The sequence below is a fragment of the Eurosta solidaginis genome, chromosome 2 (genome assembly GCF_040869045.1).
Source record: "Eurosta solidaginis isolate ZX-2024a chromosome 2, ASM4086904v1, whole genome shotgun sequence".
NCBI lineage: Eukaryota > Metazoa > Arthropoda > Insecta > Diptera > Tephritidae > Eurosta > Eurosta solidaginis.
In genome coordinates this window covers 96696763-96718254 of record NC_090320.1, presented here as the reverse complement: position 1 = coordinate 96718254, position 21492 = coordinate 96696763, and the positions used below count along the sequence as shown (strand labels likewise).

Here is a 21492-nt window from a genome sequence, read left to right as displayed (position 1 = left end):
ATTTAAGCAAAATTCCGATTTTTTTATTGCTAGCGCTTCTAGGATGAATTCTGGGCCTTTACTTGAATTGGATGCGGCGAAGGCTCCTTAGGTAGTAGCTTTTCCATCAGTAATTTCATATCATCGCGCTGCTGCTTTTGTATTTGCTTGAGAAGGGCTTGAATTGCCTCATCCATTTTTATCTTTGTATTTGCCTCGTCGCCATTGTTACGTCTGGTGGTACAGACGTACAAATATTTCATATATTTATAATTAAATTTAAGCAAAATACAAAAGATATTTAATAGTAAAATTTTATACTTCAAAATTCACGTGTGCAGATTTTGGATAACTCCAAGTGACAGCTGTGTGTCGATATGTTACCAATATGGCAAGCTTTGATCATGTGTTGCCAGATTGCTATAATGTCTCGTCCCAACAGAAAGAATTCCCCAGAAAAAACGCAAGGGTGGTTTCAAGCCAGGGCGCACTACTGTTGTGAACCGTCAAGACGATACTGATGATTCAAAGTCAATCCGTCAAGATTAAGCTCTGCGAAGTAGTTCATTGGCCAAACAACAGAAGGTGAGGAAACGGCACAGGATAATGAGTAGTAGGATGAAACACAGATACAACGAGAACAATAATTCGGAAGGTTTCCGGGAGGGAGATTTGGTACTGCTATATAACCCTCACCGGCGGAAAGGTGTTCCAACCAAACTTTTGTGCCTTTTGGAAGGCCCGTACAAAATTGTGAAGAGGATCAGTGATACCATCTACCGCATACAAACCATTGGGAAATCACAAAATAGAAGGGTGGTTCATTTGGAGAGGCTAGTAGCGGTTAGATGGAGAGATTTGTCTGATCGGCACGATCAGACTTAGGTGGAGGGCAGTGTGACGAATATTAGCATCACTAATTGATTCATATCACTAATCTGATACTAAGTAAATAAAGGCCCAACAACAATAAAGTAAGCTGCCACTATTTTGTACATCAAATCAATCATCATTTACTCACATACATGCAAGGCAGCAGAGAGATACTCACAAACGCATGTCATCATTAGCAGAAGTAGTACTCACATAAACACACGCATAGGGAAACAAACTACAAATATACATGTACATATATGGATGGTACCCAAGCATGGATTTCGAGAAGTTACTAGATTTAGGTGATATGGGTGGACGAGACAACAGAGAGTATAATAGCAGCGAAAGCTGAGTAGTTCGGGAAGCAGTTTGATTTAAACACGCAATTAGTTGTGAAGTAAGAGTTACTGTGAAGTACTTTCAAAGTAGTCTAATAAAGGTAATTTTGCATTATTGAATATTGGAGTTATGACCGGGTTAGGTTCAATACCTTCCCGGAGCAGGAAGGTATGGAGCAGTCCAGCTGCAAGGAGCTGCTCCGAGGATGACAATTTGTGGGAGGGACGCAACAAATTAAATGAAGTTACACTGAAATGACAGCCCTTGGTCGGGAAAAAATCCCCAGTCGCTCCGGCACATAGAACTCTCGTCAATTGTAATGTAAAACCAACGCCTCTAACGCCCCTCTCACTATGGTCCACCCCTGTTGAAACTGCAAGTTTCCTTCGACTCCCGTTAGAGGATATTGATGACAACTTGTGATCGGTCGCGCCTATTGGATGGGGCGAAGCACTGCTACAACAACAACAACAACGCGGATTCTATGCCCTTGCGGAAAGCACGTTCCCCTTGACGGGCATCAGGCGGGATAGGGAGGGCAGCAAAGCGATTGCCTGTCTAGGTTTTGTAATTTTCCCATATTCCTTTTTTGAAGTTGATGAAATTGCGTTGTTCAGTAGTGATGAATTCGCTGGTCGCCCGAGCGAAAGGAGTATCTGTAGGTGGTCGGATTGTTACTTTGTTACTTTCTGCTGCCAGTTGACGCAGTAAACAAGTCCTGCGCTCACGATGGACATGTCTGGCGAACTATGACAGCTTCCTACTATACGCGTGGCGGCGTCCCCGTTTATCGTGCAGAACGTCGTTCCTTCTATTTGGTCTGCTGGGAGGATAACAATTTGTGGGAGGGACGCAAAATTAAATGGGGTTACACTGAAATTGCAGCCCTTGGCCGGGAAAAATTCCTACTCGCTCCGGTACATATAACCGGCTGCCTTGGGAAGCGAAGAATTGCTTATAGTTTCTTGGCGTGCAAATATGTTCGCCCTATTTTATCCTTAATAACATATGATTTTAAGTTATTTCATAGTCGTTCGGCCCCTGCCCTGCAAGGTCGGCTCATTGGTATAATATTAAGTATGTATACTAACCTGGGTCGATTTGTATGGACGAAAGTTAACCTATATCGCGCCATAGATTTTTCGGTAGGATTTGGGCTCAGGAAAATAAAGTTCCACTACGCATACACAAAAAATTTATTTTTGAGCCTGCAAAAAAAAATCGATTTTTCGACCAAAATTCTTCTAAATCTCCATAAAAGAAATTTTTTTTGAAAAAACTGCATTTACCAATTTTGCATTTGCCAATTGACACCAAAGAAATACATAAAAAATTATTTGGAGCCTTGAAAATGAAAAAATGCATAAAAAATCGTTCAAATTTTGCAGGCTCAAAAATTATTTTTTTGGGTATGCGTAGGGGAACTACCCAAATCCGTTCGGAAAATCGATGGCGCGGTATAGGTCAATAAATCGACCCAGTCTAATGTATACGGTAAGGCTAAGACTAAGCCCTCGCACCATCGACAAGATGCCTCTCCTCAGGACGCAACTGTGTTTATTCCTACAAAATTGTTTATGAAGATCTCAAACTTTGGAAAAAAGCTAACCAGTTAAGTTTTATTTCTTCCAGTTAGACGCCGAAAATTAAGCCAAATTTAGCAAAACAGTTAAAATGGCTACACTGGTAAAATATCGAAAGTTAATTTAACACATTTTCCTCTTACAGTGTAGTAAACATTTTTAATTTATATTTGTATTTTTTTCAGTCATTATGGAAAAGAAATAAACCAAGCACTGATTATACAACAGGCAAAATCGGCACAGACGCTATTATTATTCAAGACCTCAAGAAAGCGTTTAAGAAACCTAGGCGCATAATATCGGATGGTCTAAACATGGCGATAAAGAACAAAGAAATAACTGTACTTCTCGGGCATAACGGAGTGGGGAAAACTACAACTTTGAACATGATTATGGGTATGATTTATATATAGATACACATTAGACTGGTTCTTGTTTTCCAAATTCATAGCTTTAGATGCAGGATCGCTGCAATCTTGTTTTTTTTTTTAATCACAAAAACAAAAAAAATATCTTGAAAAAATGTTTACTGAATATAATAACGTTGACATTTTCCACCTGTGATAAGTAGCACTCGTGGTTTTGTATGCTTCATGGCCATCTTATACCCATTTGTACTTGTATACAGGGCCTTATAACTTCAATAAGATAACGAGGGGCCTTAATAGTTTAGATATAGATCCAAATATCGAAATTGTGTATTCGTCCATCTGTTAACACGATAACTTACAAAATTTGACCTACGAGCTTTTCTGGACCCGTAATAGATTGGTATTAAAATTTAAATCGGCGAGCGCCACGCCCACTTTTTCGATATTGGAAATTTGGAAGAATGGGACAATGCATTAAGAAAAAAGGCCAGGGTTGGCAAATCTTTGGCGCGTCACTTAACATTTACAACTTGGAAGAAAAACGCAAAACGCAAATGCTATGTCAGAATCAGTGCTTTGTACAGGGTTTTTAACTTCCCTTTTGGACGCACCGTTTGACCAATTTGGATGAAATATACAGCAAATTGTAGGAAATAGAGTTCTTCAGTGGTATCTGATATAAATGCCAACATATGAAAACTCAAATATCTCTTAGGGTAGTATTCCAGGGCAATGATTATTGGCAGGTAGATGCCCAAAATTTGGGGTTCTAACCCCATTTAATTTTTTTATTTTCATTTTTATCCTTATTTTTCTATGCCACCGGTCCGTAGGAAGTGGATACGCAACCGGTAGTGGATTCGGCTACAAAAGTGCAACCAAGACTCTAAAAACTGTGCCACAGGGGGCAAATAGCCTGCGGAACTGCCTCCGTTTCTTCTCCATAGGAAAAGGCCCTTCAGGAGCATCCGGGTGGCTGTGGTGATATCTGAATGCGGTCAGAGTTGGTTTGCTCGATTATGAAGTTGCATTATAAGCGGGTGCCATGATGTATAGATTGGAAGAGGTATTAGATAGGCCTCTAACCCCACCAAGGTAATTGTGTCCAGTCACATCATCAATTGAAACTGAAGTAAGCTAGCCTTGAGCGCTGTTCAGAGTTGCTTTGACCCGTGTACATTGGTGCATCGTAAGGTTAAGCCGACGACGGCAGGTTCTTACATTAAGAATATAATGTTTTCGGCTTAATTGAAACGTGTCTGAATGAAAGCTTTTTAGTGCGAAGTATTTCGAATCTAAAATATATAATGCAGCTCGTAAGGATAGAAATGCCAATCTAACTGGATATTCTAGGTGTGGCGGAGTTATTGTTGCTGTTCATAGCAGTTATGTTGCTTCTGAGAGTCAGCTGAATAATACTAATGCGCTGCTTGATCAACTATGCGTACACATTCGTGGTACATCTAATTCAATGTTTGTCTGTGCTTCATATATTCCGTCTAATAGTAACCATGATCTGTACACAGCTCATGTGGACAACGTGATATCATGGGCTTTGAATAAGATCGACGGTAATCCTCTCTGCGTTTTGGGTGATTTCAGCTTGGCTGATATTAATTGGTCACAGACTATTCCCAGTTCTGCATTTATACCGTGAGGTTAATAGAGCTAGTGAGATTTATTTAATTATAGCTTTTCCAATATAGATATAAAGCAAACTAATTGTTTTCCGAAGAGACTTCGCCGGACGTTGAATTGGATATTCTTAAGTAATAATAATATACATTTTTCAGTACATGAATGCACATCTCTCATTGTTAAGTTTGATATATATCATCTTCTTTTAGTTCCTAATCATGAATTTTATAAGTATGCTGGGGCTAGTAATAGTGCATCAAATATTTGTTGATTGAACAGTCTTGATTGGGACAACTTGTTCCGTGGTCTGGATACCGTTGGGCGTTTCGAGATTTTTAGAGCTACTGTCGTGGATATATATAAACTGTTATACCTTTAATTTAAAAATAAAAAACAATATACAGCTCCTTGGCACAATGCAGACTTAATGAAAGTTAGGAATTTGAAACATACATTTTTTCGTAAATTTATAAAAACCCAGAACCCATTTTTTTGAGATGTATAAAGCGTGTGTGCTTGGAAAAATTTCTATACACAAATTAAATTCTAAATTTTCAGGAAAACCTGAAATCGAACAATAAACCCTTTTGGAATTTTGTTAATTGGAAAAAACCTTTGTCTAATATTCCGTCTTCTCTTTTCCTGGTTGACAAAACTGTTGATACTTCTGCGGATGCTGCAAATTATTTCGCAGATTTTTTTAAGTGCAATTTCTCTACAGAACCAGAACACGCTGATAATATAAGCTTTAATATACAATCATCTCTTGATTTCGGAAACCTTGTACTATCTGATGAAGATATTCTTATTGGTATCGACTTAAACCATAATCAAGTACTGATGCTGTCACTTTGTCAGTGACTTTGTTTAAGAGGTGTATGTTATGCTCTTAATATAACCAATTAATATAAATTTATTTGAGTAATAATAATATTATTTATTGAAAATAAGTTAAAGGAAATTGATCTTTACAACTAGATAGAAAATTGAAATATGAAAATTTTTAACATTCATTGAAATCAAAAGAAAATATAATTAATAAATTTAATTTTTCATATAACATATCTAAGTTGTACAATAAACAAGTACCACTACATTTACTCCCCCTCCAGTGAAACATATAAATAATTTTAAGTATATTCTTTAAACAAAAGCAACAAAACCAATTAATATTAAAAGTAACCTTTTTAATTGTTTGTGCAGGTTCAGTTGAAAAATTAGATGAGATATGAGCAGGTGTTAAATGATTTATTGACACAGTTTTGATAACATTAGCTTTCTGAATTCTAAAGGTATTTTTATGTTTCGATACGACTTTATAAGGTCCTTCATAAGGCGGATTAAGTCCTGAAGTCTGATTAACTTTTACAAAAAGATATTCACATTCCTCAAGAGATTTTGGAACATAACTCACATCTTTGTTATGATGTAAAATTTTTGTTCTAACTTTTGAAAAATGATCTCTTAATTTTTTAATAGACTTATGCACCGTGGTGTGATGGTAGCGTGCTCCGCCTACCACACCGTATGCCCTGGGTTCACACCGCGGGCAGAGCAACATCAAAATTTTAGAAAAAGGTTTTTCAATTAGTCTAATAATTGTCTTAGCGGGGTCGCTCCTCGGCAGTGTTTGGTAAGCGCTCCGAGTGTATTTCTGCCATGAAAAGCTCTCAGTGAAAACTCATCTGCCTTGCAGATGCCGTTCGGAGTCGGCATAAAACATGGAGGTCCCGTCCGGCCAATTTGTAGGGAAAATCAAGAGGAGCACGACGCAAATTGGAAGAGAAGCTGGGCCTTAGATCTCTTCGGAGGTTATCGCGCCTTAAATTTATTTTTTTATTATGCACAGAATTTTCATCATTTCTAGAAACGACTAATTCTCCAGGAACTCCAATAGCTTGTTCATAAACTAACACAGCAGGGGATGATTTTAAATCCTCTTTCACTGCAGTACGTAACCCTAATGAAATAATAGGTAACATTTCTGCCCAATGAATTTAATCTCCTGAAGCTATAATTGAAGTTTTGAGTTGACGATGTAAACGTTCTATCATGCCATTAGCTCGGGGACGTTTGAATTTTATGTGAACCAAGAATTTGAGTAAGTTCATTGAATAATTGAGATGAAAATTGTGCACCTTGATCAACAGTAATTTTAAGAGGAACACCAAATCTAGAAATATAATTTTGCACGAATGCTTTTACCACCGTATGTGCAGTTATATTTCTAAGAGGATAAGCCTCTGGCCATCTTGAATGTCTATCAATAATCGTCAGAATATTTCTATAACCATCTGATGGTGGAAGTGATCCAACCAAATCTAAATGGATATGTTCAAATCGGTTATTGAGTATATCAATTTTCTGTATAGGAGGCTTAGTATATCTTGAAATTTTCGATTGTTGACAAGAAATACAGTTTGAGACCCATTCATTTATATCCTTCCGCGTATTAGGCCAAACATATTTTGATTGAATTAAACGCCTGGTTGCACAAACCCCTGGATGTGACAAAGAGTGTAATTTTGAAAAAATTATTTCTCTCATGGAATTCGGAACATAAGGACGCAGTATTGAGCCAGAAATATCACACCAAATTTTAAAATTATGGATTGGAATTAAAACTTGTTTTAAATTATTCTTCGATAATGGAGAAGATACTTGAATTTTAAGAGTCTCATCAGTTTGTTGTGCAACAAACAAAGTATCAAAATGAATATCGTTTTCTGAAAGTGAATCTATTTCTGGAAACCTTGATAATGCATCCGCTACAATATTATTCTTTCCAGATTTATGCTGTATATCATTCGTGAATTGTGCTACATATTCTAAATGTCGCGTTTGTCTGGGAGATCTTTCAGATTTTGAATTTAACACATATTTTAATGGCTTATGATCTGTATATACTGTAAATACTTGACCTTCTAAAACATGTTTAAAATGTTTAAAATGGATCGTCGAATACTTTGGATCTGGTAGCCAACATAAACCACTATGTACATCTTTTAAGATCCTGGTTTGCCAAACACAAGCTCGTGGTCAGCAATAAAACCAAGCTTTTATTTTTTAGTCTGAATGCAAGAAAATCTGCAGATGTAAATATTGTTTTTCATTCCGCAATTTGTGAACGCTTTGCACTTCACGAGCACTTGTGCAATAAGTTCCTGCCTGGTACGTTTTATCGACTTGCTACTTGTAGCAGCAATTGTTTCATGATTGACACTGTTGAGAACTTCCAATACCTAGGAGTAACTGTCGACCAGAATATGAATTGGGGCTGTCACACATCCCGTCTTAAACAATATCTCCAATATTCTTTATGCTGTTTTTATCATCTAAGAAGTTGCTGTTCTAACTCTACTCTTAAAACGGTCTATTATGCTTTATTTAATTCTAAATTAATGTATGGAATCAGCTGCTGGGGAGGCCCTACCCTGAGCAAAATTCAACCTATATTTGTTTTACAAAAATTGTTATTAGAAAATTATCTAATGTTAATAGATTGCATCCCTCAAGAGAGCTTTTTAGAAGTCTAGCGATTCTTCCAGTAAAAGATCTTTATTATTTTAAAGTTTTAAAAATTTGTTTCATAAGGTGTGGATACCTACATAGTATGAGGTTGGAAACCTATAATCTAAGGACAAACTCACATCCTGCTGTAGTTGTACCTTCCTCGCGAACCACACACTTTAGCAAGTTTTATACGATAGTATCTAGAAAACTTTTTAATGCACTACCTGCCGAAATTCGAGCCTTACGAAATTTCCATCAATTCATGAAAAAAGTGAAGTCCTTTCTTTTGGGCCTTTCGCATACCGAAATCGAAGTTTTGCTGCGGACCAATTCATAAACAGTTTTTAATTAACTAATTTTGTCTTATATTCATTGCTTTCCTTTGTATTACCTTTATCTTTACAAAAGCTCTTTTTAATGCGTTAGTTACATAAATAGATTTATTTATACCTATTTTCAACATATGATTAATTTTTAACTTTAATATTTAACAGTCCACCCCACTGTATATTCAATAAAGATGACATTTGACACTATGTTAAGTATAACATATAAAATGTCTTACCTTTTCTTATATCTAGATGTACTTATCTATAAGTTGTAAGATTTTATGTTGAATATTTACATTCTGCAGGACTCAGCTTCTTAGAAAAATAAGCCAAAGGTTCCAAAATATTATACTTTAATTGTTGTAAAATTCGTCCAATTGCAACATTTGAAGCATCAACAGATAAAGATAATTTTGAATGCCCATCAAAATGATTTAATAATGTATTTTGAGCAAAAATATTTTTCACTTTATTACATGCTTTAATTGACTCATTAATCCAGTTAAGGGTTTTACTCTTATTTTTATTTGCTATAATTAAAATAAAGTAAATGAAGAAGATCTTCTGCAATCATTGGAATATAGCGATGGTAATAATTAATCATTCCAATGAATTTCTGAAGTTTATTAATAGAGTTAGGTTTCTCAAAATTTGTAATTGTTTCTATTCTTTCAGTTGACGGTTTAAAATTTGAAATTTCATAACTTAAAAAATTGATAACAGGAGAACCAAAAATACAGTTTTTTGGTTTAATATTCTATCCATACTTTTCCAAACGTTTAAAAACAATCTTTAAATGCTCAAAATGTTGTTCCTCATTTTCACTCGCTATTAATATATCATCAACATAAGCAAAAATAAAATCTAGTCCAAAAAGAGTTTCATTTATAAACCTTTGAAAGGTTTGGGCGCTATTTCTTAAACCAAAAGGCATACGAAGAAATTCAAACAAACTGAAAGGTGTTGTAATAGCCGTTTTATGCACGTTTTCAGGTGCCACTGGTATTTGATGATACGCACGAACCAAATCTAACTTTGAAAATATAGTTTTGTTTTTAAAATCTATGCTCAAATCGTGTACATGTGGAAGTGGATAGCGATCTGGTACTGTAACAATATTAAGTCTTCTATTGAAATATTTAAACTAACAGAAAGAGGAGTCTAGTTTGAGCGTCTGACAATTATTGAATTTATTGATGAATTCTTTCTCTTTTTATACATAATTTCTTAACCTACACATACATAATTATGCTAACACTAACAAACTAAAAATATGTACACTTCTAATACTGGTATGCAAAGTCAGCATATTACTTCATTGACCTATTTGTGGAAACAATGTAAATAGTTGTGTGTAAATATTTTGGTGATTCACACTGACAAATTAACACTGACGATCAGACATTCTGATCAGCACGTGCATTGATCAGTGTGGCTAATTTAGCAACACTATGAAAGTGTGAAATGATATGGGTTTTGTAATCGGCATTCAATTGATGTTGACTTCCCGCTGTGTCGGGTCAATATAATTTATGTGGATCAATATTGTAATATGACTGCACTATGACTGTGTGGTAGGTTCATAAAAAATGCATTGGCATAGAAGTTCATAATGCATAATGCCACAAATGTATTGCATAGGAGGGCATAATGCATAATGCTACACCATCCGCCTTAGAAAAAAAGAGGCGTATATAATTGTGGACAATTGTATATGACTCTTTGTTTGAATTTTAAATGCTTTTGGCATTCTACGGTGACTTGATATGAAAGTGAAAGAGTTTGTGTACTTTGTTTCTAATATGCTGACCTTGATATTTTTGTTATTTTTACATGTTGTCTTTGCTTATTATTTTTTTCTTTATTATACTTATGAATAATGTTTTGTATTAAGTTCTTATTTAACACTTATTTTACACAGCCGGATTTTAAATGTGTCGACCCACCTAAAATCCGCTTGCCTTTACAAATTATTCTTTAACATTTATGTATTTATGATAATTTTATACCAACGTGAAGCTGAAAAAAAAATTTTCTTCTTTTTTTTCGTTCTCCAGTGGTTAAATATCTAATGTGTGATGAGTAAAGTGGAATGCTTATTTTAAGATTATTTGCTTTATGTTAAATGATTTAAGTTATCAAAAGATGTTTTAAATTTGTTTCAGCCTATTCTTATGTATTGTTATTTCCTTAATTTTATTGTTCCTATCATTTTTTTCTACCCTGTGTGGTATAAAAGTGAAATTGTTATTTTTGTCAATTTTCTTTACCTTATACTGTCCCTTATATCTACTAGCTAGCTTCTTCTCTAACTAATACTAGATCACCTATACCTATTTCCCTACTTTAGATACTTCTATCATAGTTGATTTTTTGTTTTTCTTTAGGCTCTTGAACTAATTCCCTAGCTCGTTGCTGGGCTATTTGTAGTCTTTATTTTATTTCCTTATCATATGCCTCGTGATTATACACTGGGCTTATTTTGTTTTCCGCTAGAAATTCGCTCAAAAGGGCAATATCCGTGTACGGTCGATGGTGTCGTATTGTAACAGTACGCGAAATACCTGAGGTATTCATCCCAATCATCTTTGTCACTGGATATGTATGAACGTACATACCCGTTAAACGTTCTGTGACTATGCTCTACAGTGCCCAAAGTTTGATGATGGTATGGTGTTGAGGTTTTATGCCCAATTTTTAGCAGTTTGCACAGTTCTTCGAATAAGCTATTTTTGGTTTCGGTTCTCATGTCTGTTATGATTGTTTTCATGCAACGATAAAACAGAATGAAATTTTCTTTATCATACGATTTATTCCTGGGTGGCCACCACTAATAGGATCGTCATGATATTTTTGCAAAATTTCTTTAATTTTCCCGGGATTTGTCACATTTATAACCTGTGAGGTTAGTGCTGTTGTTAACTTTTTGAGAACCTTATTTCCTTTTTCAATAAATTTTCCTACTGCAGTATAATTTCCTTTAAACAATTTGTCCTCTAAGGACAACTGTAGTTTTACAAGTCCTAAATTGGCGGCTTATTTTTGAAGCCTGATAAAGAATTGCCCCAAGTCAATTTTATCATCTGCAATTAGGTTGCTTCTATCTATATTGCTACAAATGTTCTTCCCTTCTTTGAAATATAATTTCGGAGGATTGAAAACGAGCCTGACATGTCTTTAATTCAAATTTATTTAGCGCTTCATATATTTTGGGGTTCTCTGTGTGACTTTCTTCAATTTTAACATTATTTTTAATGTTTTTAGCTGTTGATCTAGTTGTGACGTTCATTATTTTGCATGCTTCCACTGATATTTGTTTTAAATTTGTTATGTTAATGCGAGACAATGCGTCCGCGATGTGGTTTTCTTTTCCCGCAATGTACTCCACTTTGTGATTTTGTTTGCTATAAAAATGCCTTCAGATAATTGTTGATGGGGTATGAAGATGTTTTTGCTATCAGTGTTTACTGTTACTTTTCTAATGACTTCAGATCTGGCAGGGATCGTAATTGTATTGACGGACAGACAGTTTGTGAGGTACATTGTTATTGTTTGTGGAAAATCATATGGTCTTAGGATTAGTTTGTCCTCTGTTTTTCCATAGTCTAAAATGCAATTATATTTTTTAATAAAGTCTAAACCTATGATTCCATCGCATGGTATTGGGAAATCGTCTTCTACGACGTGAAATTTATGATAAATCAGAAGGTCAGCACCTTTTAGGTCCGCTTTGACTATACCTATTGTGCTGGTTAAAAGAGTTAGAAAGTTTTATCGGACTAGCAAGCTACTTTCGAAAATTCACACCTACCAAATTTTTCAGTAATCGCAAAACCACTTACTGATTTAAGAAAGCAAAATGCAAAATTTGAAACAAAACAAACGCAGATAAGAGCATTCAACACGCTAAAAGAACTTTTAAGTACAAGACCGGTGTTCAGAATTTTTGATCAATCTTACGAAACGAAAGTTCACACAGACGCATCTATCGATGGCTATGGAGCCGTCCTACTGCAAAAATCGCCGGAAGACGAGCAAATTCACCCTGTTTACTAAATGAGTAAAAAAACGGCGGACTGAACGCAAACTTACAAGCTACGAATTGGAAGTTCAAGCCGTTATCGAAGCTATGAAAAAATTCAGGGTTTACTTGCTCGGACTACGTTTCAAACTAGTTACTGATTGTAAGGCATTTACGAAGACCTTAGATAAAAAAGACCTAAGCACAAAGATGGCTAGATGGATCCTTTTTAGAGGAGTACGACTTCATAGTAGAGCACAGGTCTGGCTCACAAATTCGACACACAGACGCATTAAGTAGGTATCCAGTTATGATCGTAAATGAAAATAACGTTTTAACTTAAATTCAACGGGCGCAATCGCAAGATGTATAACTGTAGTCAATACGAAATTTACTGAAAGATAAACCACCATACAATGGTTACTATACGAAAAACTACATTTTATATAAAGGCTTAGGGGACGACGAACTTTTAGTAGTTCCAAAAGCAATGCAAAGAGAAGTTATTAAAAATGCTCATCATATTCAACACGCTAAAAGAACTTTTAAGTACAAGACCGGTGTTCAGAATTTTTGATCAATCTTACGAAACGAAAGTTCACACAGACGCATCTATCGATGGCTGTGGAGCCGTCCTACTGCAAAAATCGCCGGAAGACAAGCAAATTCACCCTGTTTACTAAATGAGTAAAAAAACGGCGGACTGAACGCAAACTTACAAGCTACGAATTGGAAGTTCAAGCCGTTATCGAAGCTATGAAAAAATTCAGGGTTTACTTGCTCGGACTACGTTTCAAACTAGTTACTGATTGTAAGGCATTTACGAAGACCTTAGATAAAAAAGACCTAAGCACAAAGATGGCTAGATGGATCCTTTTTAGAGGAGTACGACTTCATAGTAGAGCACAGGTCTGGCTCACAAATTCGACACACAGACGCATTAAGTAGGTATCCAGTTATGATCGTAAATGACAATAACGTTTTAACTTAAATTCAACGGGCGCAATCGCAAGATGTATAACTGTAGTCAATACGAAATTTACTGAAAGATAAACCACCATACAATGGTTACTATACGAAAAACTACATTTTATATAAAGGCTTAGGGGACGACGAACTTTTAGTAGTTCCAAAAGCAATGCAAAGAGAAGTTATTAAAAATGCTCATCATAAAGGTCACTTTGCGTTTAACTAAACTAATAAAAAAAATTTTTTAAGTTAAACGGTTTTATTGAAAATAATACTTACATGAAGTAATAATAATACGAAAAGCTAGAAAATAATTAGGTAGGTCCTAGGTACTAGTCATCACACTCCTTATCAATCTAGGGCGTTGATCAGACAATTAAAGAAAAGCGTTGGGCGCGTGAAATTTCTAAAAATGTGAGGCGTAGCATAACCTGATTAAAGTTCAGTTGGTCTTATATATGACTATCAATAGAAATATGACGCGTCCAACGCTTTTATTTAATTGTCTGATCAACGCCCTAGATTGATGAGGAGTGTGATGACTAGTACCTAGGAACCACTTAATTATTTTCTAGCTTTTAGCATTATTATTACTTCATGTAAGTATTGTTTTCAATAAAACCGTTTAACTTAAAAATTTTTTTTTAATATTTTATTTTCAAGTTTTTAGTCTTTATCTAATTTGCCTATTATTTCTTATTCTATTTAGTTCATTTAGTGACTCATTATTACAAGGACTCTTTCCTGACAATTTGTTACAATATAAGTCCTCAATACTTAATCCTTCCCAAGTCTTTACTCGACTCTGCGCCACGTATGCTTGTCCCTCCTCCAACTCCAAAATATTTTGATGTCACTTCTACCGGACTGTATGTAATATTTGTTTGTGATGCCTTGACCTATGCCCTTTAAATCTATTATTTGTGTTGTATTTATTTTTGTATGATTATCTATTTGGTTCTTTTTTATTATTGAAATATTTGCTCCTGTATCTACAAGGAGGTTTGAAACTGAGTTATTTAGAGTCGTTTTAGTGGATATGTAGCTATTTAAGTGTAAATTTAGTACACATATTTTTCTGCTTATTGCTCTTGAAGTGGATTCTGCTGGTTTTCCTGCTGATGTGTGCAGTTGCGTACATTTCCGGTTTGGTTGTAACCTCTATTGTTATTTTGGGATTGTGTTCCCCTTTGGGGATTGTTATTTGACCTCGGGTTGCTTTTGTATCTTGGCTGAGGTCTGAATCTTCTACCTCGGTAACTTCCATAGTTGTTACTGCGGTAACCTCCACGGAAATTACTTCGATACTGGTTTTGTTGACGAATGTTTAAAATTGTATTTGAGCTGCCTATAATTTCTGTACAGCTATTTGTAAATTTGGAAATTGCATCGTTCATTGTCGTTAACGTTCCTGCTTGCATTATCATTTTTACTTTATCATTTGAGCAGTTTTTACACATAGCCTTTACTGCTGTTGTGTAGAGTACCTCGTTTCTAAGTCTGGATTAAGTCCGTCCGAGATATAAGCTCCTTCTAATGATCTAGTAATTTTTTCTATTTTAGCAGTATACTGGTTTGCAGTTTTGCTGCGTTGTTGGACGTTCAGGAGTTTAGCTGTTAAAACTTCTACTGATTCTCCCTTTATTGCAGTTTTTAGGGTTTGTTTTATTTGTGCAATTGTATTTTCGTTATTTATGAACTTCCTTGCAGTGCCCTTTAGCTTTGTCTTTATCATGGTTATTGCTAAGGCTTCGTGACTATCCTTGATTTGGTCTAGGATATCAAGAGCATCTATGAAACTATGCAAATTTTCAGGCTTACTATCAAACTCTGGTAGTACTGATGAATCAGTTTTGATGAATTCAGCTACTGTCTGTGCCATTGTAATATTTATAGCTGGGAAATTTAAGAATTTATTTTCTTCCACCGATAAAGTCTGACTCAGTGGTGGTGATCGAGTGCGGCTTCGTAAAAGTTCTGATAAGGCTAAATTAAAGTTAATCTGGAAATTTTCTTCAATTGTGGTTGGTATGGGTATTTCAATGTTATATCTTGCTGTTGAAAAAATTTTGTGAGTTTCTTTTTGGTGATCGTTAGTAAGTATGTGATTTACTCTACTGATCAAATCTTTTATAACATTTAAATCTTCTAATATTATATTCAAATGTTGTGCTATCGTTTCTGTTTTTATGGTAGTATTTTTGTTTATGCACTTATATGATTTATCGGCTTTAAATTTTTCTTCTGTTAATTTATCATAGATTTCTTGCCATGTATTCATCTCTCTTTGTATTGATTTTTCTTTTAAACTCTTTGTACATTATTCAATTATCTCAACTTGTTTTTTATATAATTTTTATTAGAATTGCAATTGCGACAATTAAAAATGTAGTTACACAACCAAAAATAGTTAACCATTTATCATAAATTTCTTCTTTATTTTCTATACTTGTTTTTGGTTCATACTTGTCCAACTTATTTTCAAAATTGTTTTCGGTATTTTCCTTACCAACTTCGTATCCTGCAATACCTATTAGGATACCATTTAATATTGTTTTCCACCACGCCATGTTTTAAAAATTACTAAAGAAAATTTGTATTAAATTTTTATTTATTTATTTATTTTCCAATCTATATATGGCTTAGTATTATGATTTAATTCTAAAATTTGTAATTTGTAATTTTTGTTTTATTTTATTTTCATTCCTAATTTTGTTATTTAAAATGTTTCCTTCTGTAAGTTTCTACTTTTATTTGTTTCGAATTAATGAAAAAAATTTGTTTCATTTAGAAAAACCATTCGCTTCATTCTAATGGTTTCTTCTTCCTTTGTTGTAGGATTTTTTACATCTTCTATTGTAGGTTCCCTCTGCATTCCTATTTTCTTCCAAAATGGTTTTAACCATTGCAGCTTTTTTTCATAATCTACTTTTCCTTCATCTACAATTACCATATCCTCCCATTTAATGGGGCTTTCCCAATATTTACCTGGCATTCCAATTTACTCAAATAAAAAATTTCTTTAATTGTTAGCCATGTAGCGTTTCAAAAAAAAAATTTTTCTTTTCAACTACAATATTTATTTCCTGTTTGTTATTTCTTTAATTTTTTCTTTTAATTTTAACCTATCTGTAGTGTTTGTAGTTAAATTTAATAGCTTAAAGGTCTCAGCTATTTCTTTCTTTATTTTGAATTGTTTACCTCCCCGTTTCCTTTTTCGGATTATTGGGGTAGGTATCTTTGGAATTTCTTCCTTTTTATTAGACTGGTTCCGTCTCCAATACTCTTCTATAGTAATTGGTGTCGGACCTTGATTAATAGTGTTACGATTTTTAAGAGTTTCCTCAGAGATTTTTATAAATTCTCTTATAGTGTCTTCACACTTTTTAAAAATTCTGTGGAATTCTTCTTCCGTTTTTATTTCTGGCATAGAAAAGAAATAACTTAACCCTTTTTGTTATATTTTTTTCAAGCTATTAAAAAAATTCCTTAAAACAACATTTTTTCTCTTTTTCAAATAAGGCATTTTAATTTTCTTGCTACTTCTCTCGTTTTTTTTCAAGGAAATTTTCTTTGAAAGAATCTTTTTACACAATATTATTATTTATTTATTATTTTTTTTTAATTAATTTCAATTTTAATTTTTTTCTCTTTTTCAAATAAGGCATTTTAATTTTCTTGCTACTTCTCTCGTTTTTTTTTTAAGGAAATTTTCTTTGACAGAATCTTTTTACATAATATTATTTATTTATTTTTTTTTTAAATTAATTTCAAGTCCTACTTAAAAAAAAAATTCCTAAGCAAAAACTTTCGTTTTACTAATGGTTTAGCGTCCATAAAAGCCGCCCAATTTGTTTCTAAATTTTATACTTATACTCTATATTGCTGCCAGTTTTGCTGTCACCTCCACCCTTTTATGCGTTGTAGAGGATACCATGAAATATGTAGCGTTATTTATCCTTTGGCCCTTCCAAGGTGTTAGTTTTTCCAATTTGGCACGATTTTTTTTTCATTTATTGTCCTACTTTTCAAACTGGCAGGATCTCTTCCAGTCAGATGGTCTTAGCAATATTTGCTTGTTCAGCAAATTTTTATGCTTATTAAGGATCGAACTGGCAGGATCGCCATGAAATATTTAAACTAACAGAAAGAACTGGACTCTTTGAGCGTCTGACAATTATTGAATTTATTGATGAAATTCTTTCTTTTTTATACATAATTTCTTAACCTACACATACATAATTATGCTAACACTAACAAACTAAAAATATGTACATTTCTAATACTGGTATGCAAAGTCAGCATATTACTTCATTGACCTATTTATGGAATCAATGTAAATAGTTGTGTGTAAATATTTTGGTGGTTCACACTGACAAATGAACACTGACGATCAGACATTCTGATCGGCACGTGCATTGATCAGTGTGACTAATTGAGCAAGACTATGAAAGTGTGAAATGATATGGATTTTGTATTCGGCATTAAATTGATGTTGACTTCCCGCTGTGTCGGGTCAATATAATTTATGTGGATCAATATTGTAATATGACTGCACTATGACTGTGTGTGGTATGTTCATAAAAAATGCATCGGCATAGAAGTTCATAATGCATAATGCCACAATTGTATTGCATAGGAGGGCATAATGCATAATTTCACACTATAATCTCCACAAAGAAGCCAATCATTAATTTCTTTTTTAGGAACCAAATGCAAAGGTGAAGCAACAGAAGAACTTGAAGGTCTACAAACACCAATTTTGACTAAATATTCAAATTCTGTTTTTGCCACTTTAAGTTTAATTGGATCTAAACGACGTGGTCTTGAAAACGGTAAAACTCCTTTGGTTTCGATTCTATGAGCAGTATTATGTTTAACTAGTTTAGTATAATTTGGTTCGGTTGTAATTTCAGGAAATTGTTTGAGTAATTCAGAAAATTTGTCAATTTTCAATGGTAATTTAAGCTCGAAAATTTCTCAGAATCCAAAAGAACATACTACTTTTAATTTTTTTTCTGAATCTATAACCAATTTATTTTTAATATCCACTAAAAGTCCAAATCTTTCTAAAAAATTTGCATCAGTTTTAACATCTGCCAAAATGAAAGGAAAATCAAATTCACACCTTAGTCCTATATCTATTTTGAGTAATTTTGAACCAAAAGTGTGGATAATTGCTCCATTTGCTGGTGATAAACTTAAATCGGACTTTCTCTTAAATTGTTTAATTTTTGAAGGAGGAATAACTGAAACAACAGCTCCTGTATCTATTAAAAAATTAAAGAACGATTAAATTTAAATGATTTGGTTTTATATCAAAGAATTTACATGGTTTAACACACTTAACTGCATTATTCCCAAATTTCAAGTGGTACCAGCAAATATTGTTTGGAGAATTTGATCGTTTCCTTAAAATTCTTTGATTTAGTTTGTTAAAATTATTTCGTTCATTAGATCTCGAATTTGTTTGTAATTCACTTACATCAAGAAGAGTTTTGTGAAATTGAGGAAACCTGAGAGTATAAAGAGTATACATTTTATCAGCAATAATAATTTTATTGTCTATGGTTTCTTTTTCACAAGACACTAAATGTGCTTGAACTTGTTGTGGTAATTGACGCAACCAAAGCTTAAAAAGTAGTTCTTGCCCAACAATGGAGCTAGAGCCGACTAAACATTTCATCTCACGATATAATTGAGAGGGTTTTCGATCTCCAAGCTGAGTATCAGAGAATAGTCGTTCTAGTCGACTATCTTCAGATTTAGTTAATCTCTCACACAATATCCTTTTAATTGTTTTATATTTGTTTGTCGTTGGTGGAGGATTAATGACATCTAATTTTTTAGAAACAATTTCTTGAGGAAGAGAAATTAAAACATTATGAAATTTTACTGAATCATCAAGTATATTAGTTATACAAAATTGTGCTTCTGCATGAATAAACCATACTTCAGGATTTTCATTTCAAATAATTAAAAAAAATGTTTTAAGTTAAACGGTTTTATTGAAAACAATACTTACATGAAGTAATAATAATACGAAAAGCTTGAAACTAATTAGGTACTAGTCATCGCACTCCTTATCAATCTAGGGCGTTGATCAGACAATTAAATAAAAGCGGTGGACGCGTCATATTTCTATTGATAGTCATAAGTAAAACTAACTGAACCTTATGCCCCTATTACCGTTTACAACTCTACTTAGTTAGGTTGTAATTAAAACAACTCAACTTTAAGACAACTCAACTCCTATTTGGTATTACGAATTACAACTTATTTCAGTTGAAGTTGAATTGAGTTGCCAACTTCAGAAAGTGATGATTTGACAGAAAAATGAACAGCTGATCAATTTGTGGAGGAAATTTAAGCATTTACAAAATAAAAGCGAAACGGACGTTATATGAATATTTATTTTACAATGGCGAAAATGTTGGTGATTGACATGTCGCGAATACGGAAAACATTCGCGTGATCATTCCAATCCCTTGGAATGCCAAGCACCAAGTAAGAAAACATTTAAGTGACAAATGATGATGAGTTTCTAATGAAGCTATTTTGCAGATTTGTAAGTTATTTTCGGTTAAGTAAGGAAGAATATTTCTCGAGGGACGGCTGTACCTCTATTTTAAAACTACACTCCTTGCTGACGGCAGCAATCAAAAATTCAGTGGAAATGATTTTAGTGTTGGACTGGACAAGATCTTCAGTTAATAAGCATATTTGTACGAAGTGGATTAAAACCCATATGACTCCAGAGCAAAGCGCTACAAAAACCGCATTTTACTCTAAAACAGGATTCCCAGGAGTAGCGGGTAGTATCGATGGGACTCACGTTAGCATAATTTCACCTATTTTGGCTGCATCCGAACTGCGCCTTGCCTCGTCCAACGTCGGGTTGTCGCTCCAGAAGGTCAAAAAGATGTTCAATGTAATCTTTGGTTGAAAACTTGTTTGTTTTTTTTATAAATGTGTACAAAATTGCTGAGTATAAAGATTGTTTAAATTAATTTAAAAAAGGTTTAATTACTCGCTTTCCACTTTTTTTTTCAGCAACGTTTTAAAAGAAGTTGCCTCATCTAATTTTTTTTCAAAAAGTATCAAAGGTGTTATCAAAAGACACGTTTCGACATCCGTTTTAAGAATCCGAAAGCGGAAATTAAACATTTTATTTCTATCGAAAGATATTTACAAAAGCCCATAAAATGGCCTCGAGAGGGTTCGAAATATGAGACCCGATCCATAGTTTTTTTGCACAGAACACCTTTCTGCGCTGGCGGCCTCCGGCTGTGCTTTGTAAAAATAACCCTGGTTGGGTCCAACACCTTTCTGCATTGGTGTGTACAAAAAATCTGGAAAAATACAACCACATGAAAATTCGAAACGAAATATGACAGAAATGAAATTTTTAATTTTTGCTTTCGGAATCTAAAAACGAAGGTCGAAACGTGTCTTTTAATACCAACTTCGAAAATTTTTGTTAAAAATTAGGTGGTGAACCGTCTTGTAAAACGTTACCTTTTTTCCAAACAACTGCAAAATTGTATGAGACAACTGCTAGTAATCAGTTGTAAGATTTTGACGTCTTTGACAACTACACCAACACAAGGTTGTAAACGGTAATGCCACAAAAGTTGTTAGACTAGACAACTCTACCCACATTTTTTTTTGACATGTTGAGTTGTAATCTGTAATACCAAATTGCGAAATTTCAACCCAACCAGAGTTGAGTTGTAAACGGTAATAGGGGCATTAATCAGGTTATGCTACGCCTCACATTTTTAGAAATTTCACGCGCCCAACGCTTTTCTTTAATTGTCTGATCAACGCCCTAGATTGATAAGGAGTGTGATGACTAGTACCTAGGACCTACC

General features: G+C 34.0%; 1 protein-coding gene across 4 annotated transcripts in view; it reads left to right on the top strand.

The window, feature by feature from the left end:
- The window catches only part of Eato (Engulfment ABC Transporter in the ovary), an 854933-nt gene that overhangs the window by 129778 nt on the left and 703663 nt on the right, over nt 1-21492 (top strand). For 3 of the 4 annotated variants that reach the window (XM_067766015.1, XM_067766012.1, XM_067766014.1), the window contains exon 8: nt 2963-3173. The exons of the other annotated variant lie outside the window; for it this stretch is intronic. In XM_067766015.1, coding sequence (XP_067622116.1) covers nt 2963-3173 — 211 coding nt within the window. The remainder of the gene's footprint in view (nt 1-2962; nt 3174-21492) is intronic. 4 annotated transcript variants of the gene reach the window in all.